Consider the following 26,568-nt stretch of genomic DNA (forward strand, 5'->3'; position numbering starts at 1 on the left):
TCGCTCTCAGTGAATGCGGCTCAGTATAAGGTCCGTTGGTGGTGCCTGTTAACTGTTCGGAGCCGGTTGCTAGGACAAAGCTGAAACCCCACTTGGCCCTCACTAGAAGCTGCAGCTCCATCTGTGCATTACGATGTTAACAGTCTTGCAAGAGATTAGCCTCAGCAGCCTGGGTTCGGTCACGAGACGCGGTCTGACACCAATACTCTATGACGTCGGGCCAGGCTAGACTGGCAGACTCGTGAGTCTTTCGGGGAGAATAGGAAGGTTGCTTGGAGGCCGTTTTTGGCCTCCATTTTGATAGCAGGGCAGCGGCTGGTATCTGCTCGCGTCTCAGAAAGGCTATAAGGATCCCCGTTCTGTGGGCTGGATAACCTTGCTGGCTCCGTTGACGGGTTATGGAGCGGAAACGAGGCTCCGCCAGTAGCGAAAGCATACTGCACATTCTCCCTCAGCCAGATCCGGCTCCGGGGTCGCAGAATTCGAATATGTCTCAACGGAGCTTCCCCTCTAGGAGACAAGCAGCCGGCGTGCCAACATCGGGACGGGGGTTTCGTCCAACGATGTGAACTCCAGAAGGGCAAACAACGCGGTTCTCCCACTGGAGCCTTTCAGTGTGGTCTGTCACGGTTTCGTGGAAATGACCAAACGTACAGAAACTTTTCTGGACTGCCGGCGTCCAGCAGTACTGTCGTCCCCGGAAATGCTGCGAAAGACACGAAAGAAGGGCGGCTTCCCGCAGCACGGGAAGGGCTGTGTTGAGCGCCGAGTCCTCATTCCCGCTGAAGTACGTGACGTGTCGGTCCGGCGCTCCGTTACCATAGAGAAGGCCGTGTCAGTACCCAAGCCGGCACAAGCGCATGCGGTCCAAACATCCGAGAGCCACTTTTAGAAACGGCTTGTCGCCCCCGCGGGTCATATCTGGTTCTAAAGGGTGCCTGCTAAAGAGCATGACAGCGGACCGGCCAGTTTTTGCTGCTGAGCAGTTAGCAAGGAGAATCTGGAGGCACCGAGAGGGGATGCTAAGCGAGTCCTAAAGTAACTGCGCGCGTCTTCCCTCGAGTGGCCAGACGGCCGCAAACCCGTCGGGAGGCGTTCAGATTGTACGTGTGCCCCACGTAGGAGTTTTCCATGTAGCTGCCCCCGTGTAGGCGTGTCAGCCGCTCTCCTCCGCAGAGCCACCGCCGCTCTGTTTCTGACACTCCGGCCGCACAGTCGTGCTACTCCGTGTGTTGTACCGAACGCTTCTACCTGGCATTCCATACGCACAAGCCGAACTCCACTTGTTGCCGTGCCAGTTTCGTGTTACCCCTGAGGCAGTGGCTGCCATAGCCGAGGACAGACGGAAGCGTGCGCCTGAGGGTCGTCTCACGCCTAGGTTTCCACCACTGTTCTGTCGCTTTGAACAGTACAAACTGAAACCTCCAAGACTGGGGCCTGGACCCCCGAAAGGAACTATTGGTCGTCTTCCGGCGATCTTGCTGATTCTTAAGGACTGACGCGCGGGGCACACGGGGGGTCTGTAGCAGTTCTCGGAATCTGGGGCGGATGAAGGTACTGCCGTGTATGGCCCCTCTACGTCGGGCCGAAGTCATGCAGCCTCGCCCTCCATGGGTTTTTCTGTTTCAGCGTAACGCTAGCGTTCCTGAATGCGTATATGTATTGTTGACGACACACATCTGCCCAGTCCCGAGGTGGAGCACGGGGCTGTCTGACCGACTGCCCCGCACGGACACTACTTGAGAAGGGCAACGCATGCATGAATACCCTACCGGGGTAGCTTTGTGCACTTTGAGGCGACCCCAGCCAGGATAAAACTGCCCCGCTATTTCTCGAGGTGAACCCCATGCCCGGTTAGCCGATATCTTGCATGCTCCCATAGAAGACATTCTTCACGCTTATAACCTTCGTGTGGGGGACCTATGGTGGACGGGGACTTCAGCCTGCTTCAGCATCGAGACCCCTAGTTTGGCTGGAGCTCTGTTTAGTGTCCAAAATGGGGAATGTCTGCGGTAAAGGAGGCATCTTTCGGGATGCCCTGCAGATCGACATGGCTCCCTTGTACCATTTCACGTACGTGTCCGAAGGAAACAAGGAGCTTGAGGAGGCAGCCATAAAGTGTTTCGATAAAATGACAGAAGCAGAATGGTAGGCCGAGCGAACAGTCCGGCACTCCCTGGCTACTCCGACTGATGTATATGGGGCGAGCACGACCCCGATCACCTTGTGTAGCACACCGTACTACGAAGCGACAAAGGTGGGTCAGGCCGCTCGGGTGCCGAAGCTACCTCATTCGGAAGAGACAGCGTTACGGGGACGCAATCACTTCGATTGCTTCAGCTTATCTCAAGGAAACAACTGCGTAAGGTTTCAGCAGCTGGCACGTCCGCGGGACAGACGGCGCGAGTGTAAGGTCAAGTGCCGCCGCAGGCTTGCAGACCAACAAGCAATCGCGTAGGCGGCCGCCTGCCTTTTGTTCTTTAGCTAGGGTGCACCTTCGGCACGGCAAAGGCGCGACGCAGCAACAAGAACAGGCCAGAATTAGTCCTCTTCAAGTGATCACGTTTCCTCTCTCCTTGAGCAGCCCCGAGTAACCATTACGGCACGCATTCAAAAGGTGCACGGAGCTCCCACTCAGGAAGGGTAGACGGGACCAGCTATTAGCAAAACACATTGTGGAGTCTCCCTACAGAAGTCGTGGCCGCTCCGTGCTCTGCCGCTGCTGAGTCCAGGAATATCGTGATGTCGAAAGGGCCTTCTGGCTGGAGGCTGCAGCTGCCGTCACCCAGTGGGAAGCTTCAAAAGGCGGAATCTGAAACCGACAGCAGACCGACGCGGGCGTCGATTGCGGATAAAAGCTCCGTTTTGAAAGAAGAGGCAAAAAGCAAAATGCGGAACTTCCGCGAGTCAGTCGCCATGGCGATTGCGCCGGGAGCGGGGCTGCCCAGTGGGACTCCACGGTCCGCGCGTGGTTGTGAGGTGGATATCGTCCAAGAGGGCTGCTGCACCGTCAGGTTCGACACTCTAAACCCCTCTGTAAACGACGAGGAAGACGGTAGCGAAGAAAATGATGACAACGAGGTCCCCGCGCCCGCAACAGGCGATGGGAAGGCGAACGATGCTGGCGAGGGAGAAGCTCCCTCGGCGCAAACCAAAGAGAACGCTCCCGCAAAACCCAGCAAAAAAGAAAGAACTATCCAGCCCAAGCCAGTTGTCCTTCAATCAACTCTTCCGCTGCCGCCTCAAGTCAGCATTTCTCTTTATGACTTATTGTGCCCGAGCAGGATGCTGCTGTCCCTTTCGGTCACGTCGCACGCTGGGCTCTAAGTGCTAGACACTGGCTTTGCTCAGTCCAACAGGTCTACACACCTAGAGTCACTCGGGGAGAGTGTTAACAGTGGAGAAAAACGGCTCGCTGTTCTCGAGGGGCCGTTTTCTGTGTATATTGTAGACACGTAGAAGCCGTTGCTGCTGCGGGCAACACATGACGTGCAAGAGAACCGAAAGAAAAATCAGCATCCTGAATAGGCCGTAGAACACATCGGAGCGGCGCGCTTTCCGAAAGCTGTTTTATAAGACTCTCTAGATTGAACGACTGTTGGATTCAAAACTGTGAAGCAAAACAACCCAGCGTTGGTATGGCAGCTTGCATCGGGCGCTTTGCAGTAGTTCTCCGACCCCTGTGCCGCCAGCCGGCTGATTTTCCTTATTGTGGTTTCCTGGAAACGCAGTCCGAGCTGTATTTCGAGGTCGAGTTTGTCTCGCTTCAGTCCCCTGTGCGCCGTCCAACTTCTTGGACTGAGGTCTCTTTCCTCAGCGTTGGTGTGGCTCCCCGACCATTTCCGCAAAAGCATCTGCCGGGAGTTTTGAATCACTCCTGCGCTATTTCTACGACGGGCCTGATACACGTGGGAAAGCCCGAGCCTGCAGCCCAAGTGGATCCTCTTGTTGTAAGCAAGCCCGTAGTCTAAAAAACGGATGCGCTCCGTGTCCGCGGCCTCGCCTCTCCTTAGAGCTGTCAGACGACTCCCAAAGCATTAACAGGCTCCCTGTGACCTGCTTATTCGTGAAGCTACCAACACGGCGCCCGCTATAAGTGGACTTGGGTGGGAGGCCTCCGCTAAGACCATAACGACTCCCGGCTACGCGGCTCGACGTCACTCCCTGCTAGGATCGACAGCTCACGTACAGTAGTGTATCAGAGTGTATTGAGGCGATACGTTCCATTTCCTTCAGACACGTACGTAGCAGCTCTAACGCTTTTTCCCGAAATATGCCTGTCTTCTGTTCTTGTTCAAGGAAGGAGACGTCCTCGGCGTGCTGCTGTGCCGGCGGGATGGTACTATCCTTTTCCTTCTGAATGGGGCACCACTCAAGTCTGTTACTTGTCCCGACATTATTCTAGACGAGACTGATCCAAGCTCCTTCACTGCCAAAGACGGTGGCGGGGCTCCAGCTCCAGCGCGTCCGGATATCTACGTTACACTCGGGCTTATCGGCCGCGGGGAGTGCGAGGTTAATTTCGGGGGGAAAACGTACACGGCCCATGGGTACATAAGGGACATAGGAGGAGGCATTATCAAGTCCAATGCTCCCATCCAAGCGCGTGTTTTCGGTCAGCGCCTGGCGAGCTTCTCTCAGATGCTTGTAAGTCCACCTTTTTCCGGCTCGCACTCGCGCGAAGCTTGCACGAAGTCATGCGCGAATGAAAACCCCCATATCTTACTCCGACCCAGGGGATGCGTTGCTCTTCCAGTGCACGGTTGCTTGCACTTCCCGTCTCTCGCCTACCAGAAAATCCCCCGCCCTTTCCAGTGCAAGACGGGAACAGTACGCCGGTGGACACGCCTGCGTCTCACCTGTAGCGATGAGTAGTGGTTCTCAGATAAATTGTGAGCGACCTTAGTGTTAGTTCGCAGACAAAAGCCGAGTACCGGGGACGCTCCCGACTCTACTGTCGAGGAAGCATGGGACATAGCTGTCACGTAGAGCGGGGATGCGTTGCCCGTTGTGCTCCCACCTTGTCCACCGTTTTACGCTTTCTTCCTCAGGCTGAGCTACAGATATTTTATCAGATTTATTGCCCTGTAATGCTTCCGAAAGCAAAGGGAATGGTTGTCATGAACATCTCTAGACTGGACGTAAGTCCGCGGCTGGCGGGGCGTACACGGCTAGGAAAATTCCCGAGTACACTTTCGCGACCAGCACCAAAAGCCGGTGACAAGAAGTCCCTGTCGCCTCAGCCGGGTGCTGCCGCATGGCTTGCTGCGACGTTTTCATCGAGAGTGACCGGACACCGAAGGCTGAGTCCTCGGTGAGCTGCGTGACGGCGGTCGAGAGAGGTTCTATTATCTGTTCGCTCGTCTGCTTCCTGTACGGGTGTAACCTAGGAATTCGAGGAAGAGCTCAAGGCGAACTACGGCAAGAGTCTGCGGGACGTCCGCGGCATTGTGGAAGACGGTATGCTCCATTGAACGTTCCGGGCTGCTGACAGCCAGGCAGAAAAATGTACTCTGTCGTCACCCGAAGGGTGCTGCGCAATGCTGTGGAACTGGCGACCGCGAAGTACCACACCTCTCCGCCTGTTGGCGGGCTAGAAGGCCTTACAGGCCTGTCTGTCCCTCCTTCCTCCCAACGGACGCCCACCCACTTTAGTCACACATCTCCTTACACGCAGACAGCCTCTCTCACATCGTTTTGATAGCCCACGGGACGAAATGGCTCGCCTGGATCAAGGCGAGTATTAGTACTACACAACGGGGACGCCAGACTGAGTGCGTGCTGTCAAACGAGCGGATAGCAAGAACTCTAGACGTCCGCGCGCCGCCGTCTAACCGGTCCCGCGACAGCTGAAGAGCCAACTACCGAATAGGTCTCAGTAGAGCTCCAGCCTTGTAGTTTCCTTGGCGAACGAGGCTCATCACTACATTGCATGCAGAGCAACCTAATGTGATGAGACGAAGCAGCCCAAGTCTGATTTGTCTGGTGTTTTCCGCTAGTTCTTAAAAGAAAACTCTACAACTTCATGCGGCTATACGACCCCGCCCGACTTCCAGAGGTGGATAGCATCCTGCGAGACACCAAGGGGGACGTAAGTTTTTTGCCGGAGTTGCGTAGCCGCTGATGCTTCGGCCTTCAGGAATCAAGTGGTCTTGTGTCCATGGCGACGGCCGCGACTGAGTCACTCTGTTTGTTCGATATAATGTGAGTCCTGCAACACAGGGGGGCAGGCTCACGTACAAGCAACCAGTTGGCACCCGTGGTCCCTGCCAGTGAGGGAGGGCTTCAAGTCCTCGTACCTCGCTAGCAACCCGAGAGGCATCAGCCGAGTTGTTGTGCGTTGAGGCCCAAGTCTGCTTGTTGGCACTGACAGTCCTACATCGCACGTAGTGCCAACAGACAGTGCCACTTGCCCCGCGCTCAGCCTCCTGGGCGCTGCCAAGCTCAGATACTAGCATCTCGATGGTCTGGTATCGCTCGGCCGACAGCTGTGCCAGGGCCTTCGCATGCAGGTGGACAGGCTTAACGAGCTGCTGAGGAAGAAGTATCGAGCTGACCTCAGTAACGTATCTCTCCGACGAAAGCAGAGTACGTCACCCTAAGCGCCCGGGTGTCAAAAGCGCGTTTGTACGCCACGCAAGCACAGGTACAGGCACCGTGCTTGGCAACCGCCTGTCATGGACTAGATCAGTATAAGCCGGTGCTACGATCGCGTCGCTTATGTTGTGTGCTTTTTCCCAGTGGCAGCATTGTGCACCCTCGACCTCAGAGGAAGAGTCTTGCAGGGAAAACACGCCAACAACCTCGTATAAAATACACCTGCTTCGACACGTTACGCAGCTTGGCGCATTAGCACCGCACTACTGTCCGGACACGGGTTGTCGTCTGTTCGGTCCCTCTTTTGCCCAGTTCCCGAGCAGCAATCCTGTGTTTTCTTGGAGTGACAGCGAGACACCCTTGTGAGGCACCGCAATACGGCTATGCGCCTCTGCTCTGTGTAGCGAGTGCTAGAGCAGATACACTTGCCACCGAGAATCCCATCCACCCGAAAACCTGGTGCCAGGTGGGGAGTGGACGCCAGTAGGTAGCTTAGCTCTGTCTGGTGTAGCAAAGCAACTAGTTTTAGAGACTCTGCCCAATGCACAATCGACCCAACCTTTTGTACAGGTTTAGAGAAAATGCTCAGGGACTACTATCAGCTGCACAAAGCGCCGTTGGACGCGGTGAAAATCGATGTAAGTCGTCGCTGCTAAGCCATGCAAAAATGAGTTCATAGCACGCACTGCAGAAAGGGTCCAAGCGCGAAATGCTTGGGGGAGTCCTGGAAGTCTAAGACAGGCCCCGGTTCCTCGCTATCCTCACCACAGCTGAAACTGGAAGTATCCGAGTAGCTCGCGGACGATCATTCAATCCAAGCTGGCTTCCGTAGTCGTTCTCTACATGGCACAGATTCACAACGCAGGGAATCGCAAAGCCTTCCACGTACAACAGCCTAGCCTGCTTCGTTAAAACTGCACCGGGACGTTTTCTGCAAAACAGTGCAGCGGACGGGGGACAGGTGGAGAATGATTCGCTCAAGTTTCCGCATACACCGTTCTCACTGAACAGAAGAGGACCTCCACGTGCTCCTTCCGTATCGCTTGTTCTGAAGGGGCGGGACACGTGAGAGGTTGCCCAGCTGAACCTGACAGCCTAGGTGACTGTGCCCCAAGGTCGTGCCCTAGTCCTACCTCACACAGCGGGCGTCTGGGTGAGACGACGGCGTAACCCTGACCCGTGCGCCTTTCCAGCAACTTGCAGAGCAGGCGCTGACTAAACCGAAGATCACGGACAAGTACCTGCGAGAAAAATACGGGCATGGCATCAATATTCTCCTTCAGGTCGGTCAGCGCTTCAGCTGACGGACCACAAGCCAAACACTTTGTCTCCCCGTGATTTGTTCTCTAGCCACGGGTGTAAGTAGGTTTCCTTCCTGGGAGTCGGAGAGAAACTTCAGCTGTCGAACCGTCTTTGTGTAGAGGGGCTTTGCTACCCCGCTAAGCAGTTTGTCCCGCATTTTCACGTGTAGGTTTTGCCTGAAGCTCCTGAGCCGTTGCATAAGCACTTTTGGTACCCCCAGAGTTTCAACTTCGTGCTGATCCTGGAACAAATGAAACGGCACTACGTGTTCCAGCACATTTCATCAGGATAGAAATACATTCTTCTGATCAGGCAGTCGAGTTCTTTCGGTTTGCCTCCTGGACAACCTAAAGACCCCGGTTGAGCGCTTTGCCCATCCGGTAACACTTATCTAAACCCCCGCTGTTAATTTTGATTCAGAAAAGGTTGGAACACATCTACGAGGCTTACGCGCCGGAAAACAAGACCGAAATCGGCCACCTCGTCAGAAAGTACCCACGTAGGACCACCGCTCCTACAAGCTAATCTCCCCGAAAAACGGCCAGATGTGCGGGGGCCAGGAAAGCTTGGTTTGTAGTCAACAGGCGACCGACCTTCTTCCCTTCGCAAAAAATCTTATGGGAAGGGTGCTTTCACCGTAGACGGGAGTTGCAGTATAAACAGCACGCGTGTCGGTCCAGTTCAGCAGCTGGTTGCTACATTGTACTTTATCCTCAGCTTTGCTTCGCTCAGTTGTTGATAAGGGCCCGAGCTTGACAGATGAACCCCAAATCCACTGGTGACAGCTGGCTCTTCTTCTCGTCTGCGGAACTCTGTGCACCCACCCCACTCGGTACGAGCCTGCCGTGACAAGACGTTTTGCTCATTGTGTGTCTTCCAGTCTTTGACGACGAGTTCCACCTCTCCTGCAAACTGAAGGTCAAGTACAACCTGGATTTGTACAGCTTTTCTCCGGTGGAGGAAGGTTCGGAGGAACTAGCTGCACTCCGAAGGAGTCTACGCCCAAGCAAGATGCCGAAGCAGCTGAACCTCCTGGAAGGGGAGGAGATACCGGCAGACACCGGAGACGGTGAAGACGGAGCAGATAGAGAAACCGCCGCGCCTAGACGGAAATGTAGGGCCGAGGGAGCAGCAAGAAAGAGTGTAAAGCGGGCAAGCCGAGCAACAGCAGGCATGGCCGCAGCAACGGCAGCTGCAATGGCTGCGGCACAGGCAGCTGAGAATGCCGCAGCCGCAGCCGCCCAAGCTGCCCAAAATGTCAAAGACCAGGACGCCAAGAAGGAGAAGCTAAGAGAGGAGCGTGAGAAACGAAGACGAGAACGGGCAGATCGCCGCCAGAGCCGGCTCGACAAGGAGGCTCTGCGCGACATGCTCGAGTTCCAACTGAAGCAACAAGCCGAAGAAGAGGCTCGTGCTAGGGAGAGGGCAAAGAACAGGCCGTCCCAGAGTGCCACGTTCGAAGAGGAGCAACGAAAAGCAGAAGAAAAACGTATTGAGCTCGAGCAGAAGAAGGCAAATGTTGAGAAGGCCCTTGGAGTCAGTGACGATGTTTGGTGGGAGGAAATGAAACGCCGGGAGCAGGAAAGCGAAGAAGAGTGGGAACGCCTAGAGAACGCGGAGAAAGAGGCTGCCGCTGCAGCAGAACAGAATCGCGTAGCAAGAGAGGAAACAGCAAACGAAACACAAGAGCCCGCTGATCAGGCTGCTGAGAAAAGACCCGACAAAGGTCGGCGTACAAAATCAGTGCGGTTATGCGGCGATGATGAACTTACGGTAGACGACCTGCCCAAGAAAGAGGAACCTCCACACCCTCCCTCAGAGTCTCAAGAAGGAAACTCGCAGGCGGCCAGCGAGAGTGGAGATCCAGAACCGCAGCCGCAGCAACAAGCCGACCTGCCGGAGAGCAGTGAAGTGGAGGCTGATGGAGAACAAGTCAAATCGCCCTTGCCAGGAGACGATGGACAGCCCCACGATCACTGTAACGAAGAGAGATTTGAACTACTGGCAGGAGTGCCCCAGCCCCAGGATGATATTGAGGCCAGTGCGGAAGTAGTGGGAACAGAGACAGAATGCGCCCAGAACAGCCACGGGGAGACGGACGAGACTCTGCCCACTTCCGGCGAAGCAGACTTCGGCTCAGGTTTCTTTTCAGAAGCGGCTGAGTCGAGCGGCGGCGATTCTGCAGGGGGCCAGGAACCCCTCCAGGCTGATATATTCGGAGACAGGGAAGAAGCGGCGGTGGAAGAAGAACGTTGCAACGCACAAACAGAGACAGCGCAAGAGCCTCCGCATGCCGAGCAAACCGGAGAGAATGCTGTCTTCCAAACAGCCAAGGACCTGGTGGAGGATGTTGTCCGGAGAGGCAGTCAAATCTCCCTGAGTCTTTCACAGGGCCAAGTGCAACTGCTCGACGCTCTTGCTGCGCAAGAACCCGTTACGGCGAGCGTGCCTCCTGTGGATGAACTCGTTGATTAGCGCCACATGTTCCTCAGCAGAAACACTTGCTTTCCCTTTGGTAGCTGACTCTAAGAAGCACTACTGTCCTCCTTTGTCAAGTGAGAGCCACAAGAGCGCGACTGGGGTGCGAGCCACCATGGCGCGTTAGCACTGGCTGCCTCGGCACTCGCGCGACAACCGGCCCTGAAGAGCCCTCGGTCCCAAGAATGCCGGCATGGTTCAGGTTTTGCTGAACGAGGCCGAAGGTATTAGACAGGTGGTGCTCCTGTCTACTGCATCATGGCCTCGCGTGTCGACCGGTTGAGCAGTTATGTTTCTCCATGGACCCGCGCTACAATCTCCTTGCTTGCGTGGGTGGGAATAGACTCACAGTTCCATCCTGCGCGCTGAAGGTAGTCGGAATCCAGACGCTCATGAGGGGGGACTTCCCGTGCACTTTTTGCAAGGCCGAGCAGAGCCAGGACCAAGTAAGCGGTCATTGTGACGGAAGCTTGTTTGACACGTTGACAGAGGCCGCGAAATTGAGCCACAAGTCAGCATGGAAAGCCATTCTCTTCAGGCACTGACGGGGGGCTACCAAATCTGAAACCCGAGGAATGGCCAAAGACACCTCTGCGGATTTAGAGCGTGCGCACTATCGCTGAGAACGGAAGACGGTTACCAAGGCTGTCGTAGCCTTTGTAACTGATCGCATCCGCCTCGCCGGCCACTCTTGTCCGGCCTGTGTTGTAACGGTCACGGATGCACCGTACAGCGCTCCTTCCCGCCAGGCGGTACTTATGAACTCTTTAGAGTGTAGCGCTTGTCATCGCCCTTGTCACAAGCGGAGAATATGAGGCCGACCCAAGATCCTTCATAGCCGGCTCTTACACACTGCCTGCGGTAGTTCCGCATCTGGTCCTGACACCAGACACCCCGGGGCCGAAGTGAAAGGAATCGAAAGCAGAACCGGGATAGGCCGCTCTGTCCTTATGCAGCCTAAGTTGCGTTCTGCTAAAAGCTCTCGGGAAAGGCGACCCGCCTGAGGTGCTCAGAAATGGGAACCTGGTGAGTGAGCCTCTGGGCAACGGAGTACGGAAGGCGGCTTCTGTCACTGACTGGAGAAGGTAGGATGCCGCCTGCCGAAAGCTCGTTCCCAGCCCATGGTCTGACTCAACCCAGACTACCTGTTAGTTTATACAGCTCACTCAGTGTAGAACAGTAGCCTCAGAATGGTGTGCCGCCGGTGAACTCCAAGGTCCACCGTTCACTGTGAAGTGCCCTGGAGTTTTCCTACGAGTTTGAAGAATTCGGACAAAGTCTGTAAGGCATTGCGTTATTCCCATCACAAAAAACAATCTGCACCATTCGGCTGTCCAACAACGGAAGATGACCACTCAAAAACAACCGGATTCCACAATAGGCGGGTCTGATCGAACACAACGGGCACCCATGCAAGGCAACAAACCCCACAAGGCCTGATCCTTCTGCAGAAAAGGCCAGGAAACGCATTCCATTACAAGAGGAGTCGGTTCACTGGCACACCCCCCATGCTTCTCTGATGCTGGCGAGCCTACCTGCTGTGCTTCTCCGGGTTTTTTTCCGAGACTGTGCGCTCTAAAATGCGACCAGACACTCTGGCTTGGTCGTACATTGCCCACTCACGCTTTTCTCCCAGATCCACGGCCCCGTCACTCCAGCGTTGGAGCAGGACAGCCCGGGCTGCTTCGGGGAGAGCAGTCTGCTCATCCCGACTACAAGGGGGGCTTGCACGAACACAAACTGGCCGGGACGAGCTGCCTTCGCTACTTTCTTCATCCTCTTCTTCTTCGTCAGGAAGCACACATGCAATCGTACCACATCGTACGACCAAGTCCCGAATGCGGTTCCCACCCAAGCATGATGTTGTACGTTCACCCCCCCTATGTGATGCCCTCGGCACATTCGTGATTTCGGAACCGTCGCCGCTTTCGGATGCGCTTCCCTGTGCCAGCCTGCTTCTACAAGACGCTCCAACGTGCTCTTCACTTACCACTACAGAAGCCGTATGTCGCGAGATCGGGTCCTTTCGACTGTTACGGGTTTCGACTAGACGTTCAGTCACAGACACACTGCGACGGCCTGTGAACTTCGCGTGCTGTGAGCGTGCGGTACGTCCAGTGCCACCTCTGCCACTCTCTTCGACTCCTGAACGCATGTGAATGTGCCTGGCACCGCGTTGCCAGGGTGTAATATCGTCATGGGTTCTTTCGGTCTGCCCTCCTCCCCTCTCATAACCCACGGGCACGTAAGTTCCTCCATTGACATCGACGGGAGATCGGACTGAATCAGTAGATTGTCTGCGGTTGACTTCTTGACTCGGAGCCAATACATCCTCCGAACTTCTCCAACTGTTTGCGGCCCTCGGCCGAGCACTTCGTGAACCGGTTTCCACACCTTGAAGCCCGAGCCGAGAAACCGCTCCTGTAGAAGAAGAATCTTCTCGACTTCGTTCATCCGACGAAGCCGATGACAGGCGGTCACCACTCGGGTTCCTACCCCAGAAGGGTGGCATCCATAGGCAGCTTGTTAACAGCATACGCAGGGATGCTGGGCCCCCTCCTCTTGAAGCGGGCGGCCTTCTGGTATGATCGGTTGCTTCCGGGGGGCTTGCCATGCAAGCAACCCGAGAGAACCTCTTCTGGGGTAGACACTCCTCCCTTGCTGAAACAGGGGAGGAGTCCCGAATACTCGTGCCCGAAGACATCCTCGGAAGCACGCATCTTCCCCTCTTTCCCCGGTCTGGTGCATCCGAAGACAAGGAGGCAAGATGCACGTCCAATACGCCATTTGCTTCTCCTTGACCTCTCTCCGCGTGCAGCGGCGTCTCATCCGTCTCGGAGTGCAAGCCCGAAGCCCCTATGCTTGTACTGCACGGACCAGGGTCCCTTCCTCTGCAAGTGTGACTGTCTTTCGTATCCACCTTACTCTGTCCAGTCTCCTCTACAGTTGGAGCTCGCGCCGGATCACCGCTGCTGACGACTTCGTGGTCTGCCGTCACCCTTTGAGAACAACTATCCTGCACAGCCAACCATCGTGCATCTTTCGAAACACTACTACCGGCAGTCTCACCGCGATGGCTATACGCCGCACGCGCAGAGTGGCACGACTGAGAGGGACTAACTTCAACTTCAGATGTTGGCCCACTACGCAAAGAACTATCCGCGGAAAGCGCGGCCTTCTTCCTACTTCGACCGATCTCTTGGACATCTCGAGGCAGTGAAGAATCTCGTGCTGCGATACTTGGCACCTTGGCGCCTCTGACGCCATCAACGAACGAATCTAAGGAAGACCCATGAACACTAGGCGACGGTAGTCCCAGCCTGACGTCTGCCGAAGAGATTTCTTCCGAGCAAGAAGTGCTCTCTCCGCCTTGCACTGGAGACCTTTCGTGTGTTCTTCCACGCGGCAGCACAACGTGCAACAAGGCCGTATCCAGTATTGTGCCAGGAAAGGTATGAGGGAGATTCGCTTTGACCGCTTGACTTGTGCTGGGTTCGTCTAGAGTACAGACCTGACAACCCACATCATCCCTCTCAGAATGAGTGCACTCGCGCAAGGAATGCGGAAACGAGCTAGAATCCGGAGAACCGCTGCATGATCCATCCCCTGCTGCATGGTCATCCTGGATCGAATCATGAGGAGGTTTCACTCCAAGAATAGCCGTAGACGCAAGCATACGAGGGATGTGAGGAGCTGCAGAAAGAAATGGGAAAGAAAGGCTACAGCACGTAAGGTGCGCAACGGGCGTGAATGGAGCTAAGGAGCTGGCTAGTCGCACGCAGGCAACGAAAAATAAAAAGACAGAAAAATCTCTACCTGAAGCGAGGCTGTCTCCGGTAGAGAGGATAATAGTGTTGAGGACCATCTCTTCTTCGACTGTTTTACTACATTGCCAAACACATGAATGTCTAGATGTGAAGAGTGGCCACGTACCTACACCGATGCTGCGGAGACCTCCATCTACCCTGGAAGACCGACCGAATAACACGTAAGTAGCTGACTGTACATGTTTGACTGTCAAATAGACGGAAGAGCAAATGTGGGCACTGATGAACAATAGCTGAGGAAGGAATCATTCCGCTCTTCTGTATTGGTGACGTGATTGATTCTCCTGTTACTCCACAAATTCTAACACTCAACCCACGCACACGCGGAACGAAGAAGTAAGTGAGAAAGGGAAGCTACACTCACCACGGCACTCTCTGTCCGCGTCCAGGGGTGTCGGAGCAGGCGGCAAACGTGCAGGGAGGCAGGCGAGCTCTGCAAAAGCAGGACACATAACCGGTAGTATGAGAGCTACGTAAAGAAAGGTAAAGAAAGACATCGGTACAGCCCCCCATGCACAGACAGGCAGATACAGAGGGGTGTCGAGAAGGACAATATTCGACGCGTAGAGAAGGTGCAAAGAAAGTAGGGCTACATATAGAATGTTGACGTAGAGGTGTGTGGGTCAACAGGGCAAAGATGACTCCGTGACCACACTGTTACACGCTCCGCTGAAGGTGAAACAGGAATCCAATCCCCTGACTGTACTGCGACACTATTGCTCCGTCGAAAGGAAAAAGCTACAGTAGAAAGAAGAAGAGGAAGACAGTTCATTCTTCGGAAGAAAGGCCCCGAGGAACGAAGACGTACAAGATTCATAGAGGAAAGTGATAGCAAAGCCGTATGCACATTGCCGCAAAATATCTTGATATCACGGATACTAACTGATTAGGTAGCACCGGAGCAAGACCTCACCCGCATCACAGTTTTCCCCAGCTTGTCGATCTTCTTCATGTGTCTCTTCGTCGCTCCGGGGTGGGCACACGTCTTTGCTTCTGGGCGGCTTGCCATCGGAATCTCTCCGTTGAAGAGGTGACACGGTGAAAGAATCTCTTTCATCATCTTCCTCAGCTCGACAGCTGAAGATTGTCGTCCCCTCAAAACTCTGACAGGTATTCGCATGCTTTGTCTCATCTAGAAACCTTCGAGAATCTCTCCTTCCTTCCATCTCGAGAGGATTCGGTACGGTACTTGACGCAGAGGGATTCACTGCGACAGAAAGAGAAGGATGAGAAAGAGAGGAAGGTGCTGAGGTCTCGAGAATAAGAGGTGGAGAAGAGGATGAAACTTCTTTCTCTCCCCCTTCTGTTTGCGGCACGTTTCCACCAACTTTCCGAGTCCTAGAAAAAGGCCGTTGGCTTAAAGGCAGATCAAGATCTCTCCCTGGTGTTGCTGAGGGAGTAAGAGGTTCTACGTCATCTCCTGAGCTGAGGTTGACACCCCGGGAAGAAGAACAACAACCTGATAATAAACAGAAAAACAGAAGAGAGCATTCCGTTCCCCGGAGACTATACGACCACTACTGAATGGAAAAGCCTACCGCGTGGATGTCAGACAGGTACTAAACGAGACAGTATAGCTGTTGACGTCAGTATCGGCAGATCTGAAGAGTATCAAAACTATCCATGCAGGTGAGTGCGTGTTCGCCCTCCTCCCCTGTACGTGCGTACAAATTATTGATCGTACGCAAGCACATACAGTCGATGTGTTTTGTGTATCGGCACCGTGTGCTCATTCAAAAGACACACAGCTAGCCATCCGTTCGCCATGCATTAAGAGAAGACGAAAAAAACCAACATGAAGCAAAGCCTTTGCCTACCGTCATCTTCATCCTCATTAGCAAAATCATCTTCCTCAGCTAGAGGGAGACTCGGACTTCTCGCCAGATTCGGTTCCTCTAGAAAGCACACAAGCGGCTGCCTGGTAACACATACAGACACAGAACCGGAGAAGAAACTACGCGAACATCACTGCCGCTCAATTGTCTCTCTACGTCCTCCTTACGGTGTACACACCTAACTACCTTCCACCTTCTTCATTCATGAATAGCATCACAGACGCACTGCAGGCGATGCTATAGCCAGGGTTTTGCCCGCCGCCAGCACATTCACCTACAACACCTAATGCACAACGACAGCCAGTCCGTCGAAAAAAGGTCGTCCTTCGCGAATGCTTGTATGCCCACCCATTTCCCCTCCCTCTTTGGAGATGCGAAGTAAAACAGGTCGTCTTTGGAGATCGCAGAAACAACGTAGATCTGTAAAAACGCCTGTACCCAGCTGATTCATAGCAGGCAGGAAGAAACCAAGATGTCCGTAGTAGCATACGACGATTGAATAGACAGATAAACGAAAAATCTCCCTCCTTGGCAAAACGTGAACGACAAATCTCTCCCCAAAAAACTCCTCCGTACACAAGATGTCTTGGTATGGCCTCTCCTTCTTCCTCGGCTCTTAGGAAAACGTGAACTGTCTAGAGACGCTCTGAAGACCATGTTGTCACCAGGGAAAAACGAGAACCATGAAGCTGTGAAGAGAGCGCGGTCTTGTCTCTCTCTTCACCACTTGTAGAAGAGACTCACACATGGCAGTGCCTGGGCCACCAGTAAGCACTTGAGCAAAGGTGGAACGAATACATATCCATACACACATATTCGTACATACGGACATTCATACATTCAAGCATACACAGGTTTTCTACTCGGAGAGAAAGCAAATGACAGAGAGCACGACTACTATGCTTACATCGGGTCAAAGTAACGTGGCCGCACTGGACGGCAGAAGACATCAAAGAGATTTCCGAAAAAGCCCCTGCAAAGACGAAAAAGAGTGAGGCCGGGCGAGGGAGGGACACAAGGATACATGGGAGGGCTGCGCACCCAGCAGCTTCCAGCAGCGGTACAACCATGTGTGACGAATTCTCTCCACACATGTCTACGTCGATCGACATTAACTATATCGATATCAGCTGAAGGAAGTACCTACTGTGAGTCTTCGGGTGAACAAAAGGAGAAAACCGAGAGATATGAAGAAAGGGAAGTAGAATCCCCGTACAAAAGTAACGAGGTATACGACACAGTTTTCTGGGACATTTAATAGAGATATCGACTCCATAGCAACAACAACGGCTTCTAGCGCGAGACAACCAACAAGCATGCGTTCAAGACACATCTATGGGGACTGAAAAGACACGTATATACCTACCTACCTTTCTATGTTCGAAAAGAACTACGGAAATGACATAGCAACATAAAAGCTGAACCCTGCAGAAGAAGAACGTTCTACAGCCCGTGTGAATGAAGTGTCCAAGTGGCACTAAGATGGTCGTGGGAGCTTCTTTATACTGCACGCTAAAGTAGCATCCAGGAAAACCAAACGCCAGCAGAGACGCCAGCAACATAAGGCCCTCACACACACAAGAGGAACGAGGGACACAGTTTTGAGTGAAGACTCTATAAGACATTGTAAATGAAGGAACCGTGTATAAAACTATGTATGGTAAGAATCGAAGAAACTGAACTTTACCCAGATCACTGAGCTTCACCTGTCCTTAGCAACCATTCAGATTCACACAGAAAGCTCAACAATCCATGCATCATCGGGATCCGCCATTTTCTTCGTCGAGAAAGGAAGATGTCTGCCTTCATGAATGAGAGAGATGGTACATGAGACTGAGAGCTCATTACCTGTCCCAAGGGTTGCCCTCATAGAAAAAGCTTTTGATTTGTTCATACGTAGTTTGATTCGTAACAACCTGCGCACAGACAGAGGACGGATGACACTGCCACTTCTTTCCTGTTGATCTCTCACAGGAGAACCATGTTTTCCGTAACACACAATCGAATGCCAATAGAGTCATCGCTCGCATGTACTATAACAGGATGAAGCACATACATCACCGGCTCGCTCACCTGTGCATACGAACAGTCCCTACCACACAGGAAGATAGGGAAGAGTTTGATGGGAGACAGACTGTTTGGTTTTCTCTCTTGTTTAGGTTCCCCCCTCCAACGAAAAAGTTTACAGAGGAAAAGAGCCCCGTGCATGCGCACATGCATACATTCGCTAAACTGAGAGGACGCCAGGAAAAGACACCTGTCCCGATCCCCTTCTCGACTATGTCTAGTGGATGCCGTAGAAATAAGAGCACAAAAGCGACAGAAAAAGCACACGGGAAGAACGGCGGACATGAAAACAACAACCGGAGCTCGTAGTACACAAGCATACAACAAGAATCGCTTCTCTATACAACACATCCCGCTTCACATGTAGAGACGACTTCTCCAGTGTCTTTCATCGTACTGACTGAAACGTTCTCCGTTCGCGTGTTCACCTCCCTTACCAGGTAGCCATGATAGGCCGCAAGGGCCAGGACAAACCAGGAAAGAAAGAAGGTATAGAAGAGAAGGAGAATCGCATCTGTCGCGTGTTTCCATACACGATGAAAAACATCATCCCCCGCCCCCTCCATAGTACTATCCTCATCTCGGAGTTGCAGGATGACAGTAACAAGCTTAACAGCACTAGCTGCCTACGAGAAAAAAGAAACCGAAGCGAAAGACAAGAGACAACAAGGAACTGAAAACACGAGGAGAGAAACGAGATATCTGAGTCACCGACTTAAGACAGTCGTCTGAAAGTGAGCGAGTTGTGCTTCGACAAGCGGTTTGTGTCATGGGCATTTACCAAGCTCTTCAATAGGACCGGTCCTACATAAGCCGCTGTGACTTCCCTCTGTAATAACAAGTCAAATCACATCTCTTAGAAGCGTCCCTATGCCCCCCCTGTTGAGTGGCTCAACTCAGTCATCCCTAACTGTCCACCCGCCACTTGAAGTCTTCACAGGAGGTCATGCTCGGGTCCAGCACAGTACGGACGACTCTTCAAGTAAGAGATGAACACGGGCAACACGATACGAACACGGGCGAGAGAATAACCTGCCTTTCCAAGTTCCCTGCAAAAGTTATCTGTGACCGTGTTGGGGTCCCAATCGGCTCTCATCAGATGAAGTCTAGAAGAACTGCCGTGGGTCCGTTCGAGTGTGGTCGCACAGACGTTCAACGCGAGAGACTAGGGAAGGAGCCTGGACCAAGTCCTCACAAGACAAGCTGTTGAAGATCCGTACGTACTCAAAACAGATAAATATGTATATCAAACATGGAGCGCTCCGTAGAAGACGACGTTGTTCATCTTTCACTACTATATCGATCCCTCTCTACTTGTACACGGTATCACTCGCGCACTACACCGACTCATGAAACACTCCAATATCTTTAGGTCCTCAGCAGCGCCTCCCGCCACGTAAGAAGCTGTTAGCAACCAACCCTAAGCTGTTCCACCTAAACCCTGTCAACATCGCCCGCCCGCCGATGCAAGGGTACCAGCAGAAGGACCCAACAGGAATAAAAAAAATGAGAATGTTGAATGATGTAGGGAGGTGAACCTGACTGGGGTGGGTTTGGCTAAGAAGACTTACAAAGGTGAAGAGAGCGAGAAGAGAACAGAAGATGACGAACAGGATGAATGATCTGTAGAAGACAATACCACCATTACCGCCATCGCAGAGTTTGGAACCGATTGAGGAGCAGATGAAGGAGAAACATTTGTATTCGCGTCTTAATCAGAACTTATGTACGACACCGTAGACCCGACAAATCTTCGTCTATACAATTGCATATACATAGAGATATCGATGCATATGTATGTATATATATATAGTATGCCCACATGTAACAGTACACGTAGGGACTGTTTCTCTACAGACTGTGATACAGATGCAGCGAGTCGGGGGGGGCAAGTCTGCAGCCTTATGAAAGCGGTTCCCTAAGCACCATCCTCCTAAGAAATCAGATTGGAAACTGCTGAAGTATGAGACCTCGAAGCATCCAGGTACTTCAAACAAAGGGGGGAACCAGCAGTCTTAATGAGCATAGACATGACATGGAAGATTGAGAAAACTAAAATTTTATACGGCCGAAGTAGACCTTCGCAGACAGCTCGAGTGATCAGAGAAAAGGCGAATGCTTCCCAATCAAAACGGCACATCCTTGTGCACTCCACCTCCAAAAGCCGTTCTAGCGTGTACGTATGTTCTCCGTATAAACTAGATATATCTATATAGACATACATACATACATAAAGGCGCTGATCTCTGTATGTACGGGGGTGCCCCGCAAGCGCCTACACAGACGAGCCTATCTGGCTCCCTATATGTCTGAATACCAACAATGCATATAGATCGGTGTCTGCTATCGTGACTGGGCGAAGCTATGTGTACACAGAGAGTTCTTTTTGTAACATATACAGACAGGGACAAGAGAGCCCTGGCACGTTTCTTTACCATGTACGCTAATGAAACAGCCACTCCTTCCACACTCTCAGCACCACCACCGTCTTCAAAGAAAGAAAAACCATATACAGAGGAGGGCGGGTCAGGCATATTTGACGGTAAGATGCTCTCCCACGCCGAGTACACACTGAAGCACATGGAGCTCTACAGAGAGACACGTGTAAGGAGAAAGATTATACCTGTAATTACGTAGTCCAATGCAATTGCCAATCCATGGGCAGTGATGGTCGAACCGCTCCACGCAGTTATCACAGATGGCGCAGTGGACGCTTCGTGGAGGACGATAGATATTACCTGTGACAGGGGTAACAGACGGCGCATTGATCAAATAACTAGCTACATTGCCGGCACCTTTTTCTTCGTGACGCTGAGCCACTAGTCGATACATGTCTCGCTACCGGTGTCACACAGATCGCGGCATGATCCATCCGTCGAGTTATCTATACAGGTCGACCTGTGCTTCGTCGACTGCTGAAAAGATCTGTGTAAGTCTCTACAGAAGCGTGTTCTGCGGCATGAGTCTAACTGCAGGGGGCACGGGCCTACATTTTGAACGAATACGTGATACCACGCCGTTGCTCTTCAATAGGTCGTAGATAGATGTCGTCAACAATAATAATAATAATAGCCACGAGAATGGAACGGTTCTCTTAAAGTCTACACACTAGGCTAACTGCATTTGAAAGTGTAGCTTGACTTGATTCGGAACCTTCGTCTGGACACATAGAATCATTCGTGTCTGGGTGAGCATAATCTGAAAGTGTAGGGGCAAGGACATGGTATGGCCTCATGATCCTCACAGGTGGTACAAAACTTCAGGCGCAAGCTGCACCCATTGATGACCACATCTTGATGTCGAGGTGGTTGACGAGCTCGATACTAAAAGCAAGCACAAACAGAGAACGGAAAAAAACAAGTCTTCCTTGTTTTCACATGATCACGATCACCCCTTTCCTTGAGGGTTGAACGTTTGGAAGGAAAAGGAAAACGAGCAAGAATCATTGTTTATTCTCAGTTCTATCGCATGGTTTGGGTACGCCCCACCGCAGTGATTGAAGCGGTACACAAAAGATAGACCCGCAGGTAAAACTTTGTCTTCCTTCCCACCTCTTCACTCAGCAAACGCTGCGGTATGCGCCGTACAACTGTATGAGGCAATTGCGATGTACATACACGATGAGATCACGGTAGGCCATACAGGAGTGCGATTCCGTGTATATGTGTACAAAGTACAGAGCAGCTCGGCATCGAGCTCCCTGCACACGGAAGATACATGGACTAAGCGGGGAAGGCGATAACGATAAGTTTCGTACAGCCCGGACACGGCTGATCGGGACGCCAGGAACAATCGATAGGTGCACCTGCACAGGACCTGAGTGTTACATACGTCGACATATACTCGCAAACACTGACCACGCATCATTCTGTACTCTCCAGAGCGCTTACCTCCCGAGTAAGAGGGTCGTACGCGCTCATTGGACTTCTCTGAGGAAGAGCAACACCAGCAACAACTTAGCACTCTACAGGTTGACTACCGCCGTGACGAAACTTCGACAGATTCCTTTTCTTTTGGTTTGCTTCGGATTCGAGTCGCCATCTTCACTACACGATGGCAGGATCACATGAGGAGTGAACAAGCACTTGGATGACCATACAGTCTATATCTATTCCTATCCACGGACACGTGTACACAGGTGATCTGACTGATGTGGTTGTGTACGAAAGCCTCGCATGCATGACTACTTCTGCGCGTGAAATAGATGAGAAAGTAAGACTACGAGCAACCACTTCGCAGCGCGCACAAATGATGATGGTGGAATTCATACTTCTGACTCACACAAAAAAAACGCGGAAAAAACTCCTGTGCGCGGGGTGTTAACACCACTGTGCGATGATCGACCCCTAATCTCCTCCTCGATTTTAACATACTGACGTAGTAACTCCCGAGCAGCCTTGGGTTCTCTGGTGTCACATGTATGCCTTTCACCACCCTGATGTACGCGTACACCGGGAAGCAACTTCTTGAATTAATGTAAGGTTCCCTGTTCTGAGCTGACTGAGCAGATACGTACCACCCATAGACGCATGTATTACTGTGACACTGGCAAAACAAGACGGCCACTGAAAGACGTATCTTCGCTACTCTGTGCGTGCCAATCAATTTCCTACGTTGGACGGCTTTCATGAATACATATCATTCTGCACCAGAATATGTGACGGAGCGCAGCGGGAATGCAAGCTGTAGATCCGCGCGCACATATCCACGCCATTTTGAGTCTTCGTGTCATCAGATGGCCATAGAAGTACGTCGTGGCGTGTTAGCTTAGTATGAGTCGGATCACGAGACAAATATAGATCCTGAGTGTTTATGTTCGTTCTCCGCTGTATCACCCAACGGCAGACTTGAAAAAAGTGGACAAAAGACATCACCCCCTTTCCGCGAAAGACGAATGCGTACGTAAAGCTGGGTGAAGATAAGAAACCCTTCGAGCAGCAGTTTGCCCTTTCAGTGTGTTATGACTGACGCTGACAGTCTGCTTCCCTAGGGCGCGTAACGCTGCCTAGAAGTTTCTGAATCAGGGTGGGTACGTACGTGTGCAGATGCCCGGTCTGTAATGACTTACATGTCTTGGAATAATTCCCGGATCCCCGCACGCAGTAATGACGAAAAAGTAGAGAGTGAAGAATAAAAGGATCGCTTGTGTGAGAGGTACTCCAAGACCATGATGTCGACTGAACCACTGGTCGTTGTTGTTGACCAGCGGAAAAAGAATACAGGAACACAGGGCGGACGCATGTAAGAACGAAGGTCACTCCGAAACGGCGAAATATCTCAGAGATGTGCAAGACTTCCGTCCGTCAAAAATATCTCGCGTCTACTGGAAGACCGTGGAGTTCCGGGATAGATAGATAGGATAGAAAGATAGTTAGATAGATAGAGCGATAGATAGCCATGTAAACAGACCGATACACGGACACGCAAGAAATGTGTACATCTACACACAGATACATGCAAATGTACATGGACCGAGAGAAGTAATTCTCTAGAGTAGACTGACCGGCGACGTCCACGCTTCGAAGAGGATTGAAGGAATGAGAATCATGGCAAGGGATATTAGCGCTGTGCGCCTGTCGGGTCTACAAGAGAAACACCAGCAGCACAAGTTATCTCCACCTGGAATTTTGTTCAGACGAGCATCCACGGTAAGCACGGACACACACGCTTCTAATTGTTGCTGAAGTACCGGCTGTCCGCTCTCCCCATAGAGCTCTGTTTAAGAAAAAGAAACCTCCCATGAGCACGTTCAGTCGAAGACTGCATGCTCAGTCTGAATCTTCCAAAGGCAACAAATCCTGGGACAGAAGGAGTGGCATCAAAGGGCAGCTTCAAATAAATTTCACGGACAAATAAGAAACCTGGACAGGAAGAGCTGACAGGTCGTCACGCTGGATTCTCCAGAACTGTCATAAGTTTGAGTCGCCGCTTTATAAGAGACGTGAGTAAATCTCTCTCACATTCTCTATAGAATCAAATGTGTAAGTGACTGAGAAACTATGCTGCTATACCTAACAGGAGAAGTTGATTCTCACTAGGAAAGACGTAGTCCATGGGTAGATGATCGACATACCCCGTGATACCCCAACCTTTACAGTAGACGTAATTTGATCCGTAGGCTTGGACACTTCCGCTTTTGAACTGTGGCTGCATGCCGAGAGCAGCACAGCGTGCTGAAGGGCAGGGTGGCATTGCTCTTGTCCCGAGAGATGAAGAGCGTTGCAGTGGGTTGCAGGGACGAACAGGAGAAGAGCAGAAAAATGGCAATACGCGTGCAGGAGGAGTAAAAGCAAGAGAAAGGGGAAAAAGAGAGAAGCGACCAACGCTTGTTTTGAGATGAACACGTTGAGTTGTACATAGAGGCAGACCCACCGGACAACGACTGGAAGGCGGGAATATTGAAAGACTCCGGGTAGGGGAGACCCAAGAGCAGAACAGCAGTTGAGAACAAAATGATGAAAGAAGAAAAAATACTAAGCGAGAGGAGGAGGGAAACACAATGGAAAGGACGACGACGAGATGACCTACCGGGCGAAATGGGAAACACGTGCATCGTGACAGCAGGTTTTGCACAACTCGAAAGAAAGATGAGAAGCGTGATATACCACTGGATGAGTTCTAGATAACCAGTGTGCATGCTCGGAGGCCAAGTCCTTGGTGGGAAAGTCCCCCATCTCCATACAGTTGAGACGGGAACTAGGAGGCTATTATACTGTCATTCCTCCACGAAAGAACGAATGTGGAAGAAGGAAAAGTCAGGCGGCTAGAGGAAAAAGCACCACAAGATGGAGGTGTAGCGGGAAATTCCGGAAGGTTATCAAGATCAGATGAAACCCGGCGATACGAATAACAACGAGGTAGCACTGGTATAAATGTCGCCCAGACGTTTGCATGCTACAAGACAACATCTCCTTCATTGATAGCGCAAACTCAGAGACAGCTTGGTTGTCCGGAAAGCCAGTGCGAAGTAATAAAAAGGGGCATCGAGAAAACGCTACTCCTGTTCTCTCTTTTTTTATTTTCGACACATACAAGTACTGCTAGATGTTAGCTGCCTGCATTTTACTTTTTCTGCTCACACTACTTGTTCTACCTGCACTCAGTGACTATCTCGGTGGCTTCAAGAAAGCCTCTACTGTTCATAACACGGGCGAAGCCTTGGAACGAGGCGGGATCTCATGCAATCTCGAACTGAGTCAATCTCAGATCATTGGCGGGACGTTCTTCTGCCGTATGACTGGATAAAATTGAAAGGTGAGTGGGATGAACTAACACCGAGCCGTCGTCGGTGGTCATTTCTCCAGAACCTTGGGAGAAACCGCGTCCGAGGAGGCCGAAATCGCAGAACTTTGGCTTAGGGTTTCTACCGTACTGCCGCCCCCATTGCCACCCGGGAACGGTGATCAGCAGGACCTCGTGGGCGGTGGTAGTGCCGAGGTAGCAGAAGAGTTTCGCCTTCCGGGCGCCCACCTTGACGCAAAGTAGATATCTCGTAAGTGGAGAAGAAAAACAACAACGTACGAATGTTTTCCTCCGATTTTTACCAGTGAAGAGCTGCAGTAGCGATGAGGCCTCGATGTAGCCCGTCGTCGTAGTGTGTCATCAAAAGATACACTGGGAAGGGGCGCCCGGTCCGAGCAAATTCGAGTAGCAGCAAGACAGATAAAGGAAAGGCATTCAGCAAGAAGACGGGTACCGCATTTGACGAAGATCGCGCTGCGACACGGACTCCATGCACGAGCAAGGACCACCCTCAAAAAGAGCACAGCGGGGAACGGAAGGTGGCAAAGCGGAAAACCCAAAAAAGAAAAGAACACGGAATGAGGAAAGCTTATGGCGTTGAAGAAAGACTGGGGGACAAGCAGATGTCGCGACGTTGAAAAGGGAAAGACAAGGCTGCTAGCGAGCTCTGGATTCTGTCGCATCTCCTTTGGGTTTCTTTGAGATTGCATGCGCATGTCACCAGGACAGGGTGAGCGCACACACCTCCCAAACAAAAGAATCCAGCTGACAACTTCTGTGCGCGACAGCTAGCGCATTGACGGCGAAAAAAAAAGAAAAAAGAACACGATGAGAGGTCACGGCCCAGTGCACCCCGGGCACCATGCGGTCAAAATCTAAGCGCGGCTTCGCTAAACAAGGTATAGCGCTGGCGTCGTCCTAAGCCGTGAGCACCGTGCGGTCCAAGGGAAGTTGCTCGAGCCCAGCCGACACGCAGCTCTAGGCGCCCTTCCTACCCCTCTCAGGGACGCAGCCAAAGGACCTGCCGCATGAAGATAGACGCGCGACAAATGGTACGAACGACAGATAATGTACCCTGAGGTATTGCGGATAGGGTTCTTTTGCGAGTGCGTGTCTGGGGGCTTACTCCGGGCAATATAAACAGCAACAAGACAGGAACGACGTCCTGCTGACATCCCAGCGGCTGTAGGGAAGTCAATAGTGTTGTGCGATGTAGCGGA

General features: G+C 52.2%; 2 protein-coding genes across 2 annotated transcripts; one reads left to right on the plus strand and one right to left on the minus strand.

The window, feature by feature from the left end:
* Positions 1-1,996: 1,996 nt before the first annotated feature.
* Positions 1,997-10,374, plus strand: CSUI_002425 (uncharacterized protein; the record flags this gene model as incomplete). Its single annotated transcript, XM_068062626.1, has 6 exons — positions 1,997-2,148; positions 2,733-3,303; positions 4,300-4,647; positions 5,052-5,285; positions 5,391-5,460; positions 8,753-10,374. The coding sequence occupies 6 exons, from the start codon at positions 1,997-1,999 to the stop codon at positions 10,372-10,374; spliced, it is 2,997 nt and encodes a 998-aa protein (XP_067925402.1).
* Positions 10,375-11,535: 1,161 nt separating this feature from the next.
* Positions 11,536-25,961, minus strand: CSUI_002426 (dhhc zinc finger domain-containing protein). Its single transcript, XM_068062627.1, has 14 exons — positions 24,180-25,961; positions 23,610-23,688; positions 23,175-23,291; positions 21,997-22,035; positions 21,351-21,429; positions 20,730-20,844; positions 19,678-19,729; positions 18,544-18,732; positions 17,888-17,955; positions 16,947-17,012; positions 16,022-16,122; positions 15,118-15,663; positions 14,569-14,637; positions 11,536-14,070 (listed from the first exon to the last, which is right to left on the minus strand). The coding sequence occupies exons 1-14, from the start codon at positions 24,296-24,298 to the stop codon at positions 11,909-11,911; spliced, it is 3,801 nt and encodes a 1,266-aa protein (XP_067925403.1). The 5' UTR covers positions 24,299-25,961; the 3' UTR covers positions 11,536-11,908.
* Positions 25,962-26,568: the final 607 nt, after the last annotated feature.

Source organism: Cystoisospora suis (genome assembly GCF_002600585.1).
Source record: "Cystoisospora suis strain Wien I chromosome Unknown contig_1021, whole genome shotgun sequence".
NCBI lineage: Eukaryota > Apicomplexa > Conoidasida > Eucoccidiorida > Sarcocystidae > Cystoisospora > Cystoisospora suis.

Excerpts from the sequence above, each read along its gene's own strand:
- CSUI_002426 (XM_068062627.1), bottom strand. The coding sequence starts at position 24,298 with ATGCCACCCTGCCCTTCAGCACGCTGTGCTGCTCTCGGCATGCAGCCA. Across the intron at positions 21,430-21,996 it reads ACGACCCTCTTACTCGGGAG|TATCGAGCTCGTCAACCACC; the intron begins GTAAGCGCTCTG and ends GCTTGCTTTTAG. Across the intron at positions 14,638-15,117 it reads TGGGGAAAACTGTGATGCGG|AGCTCGCCTGCCTCCCTGCA; the intron begins GTGAGGTCTTGC and ends CTGCTTTTGCAG.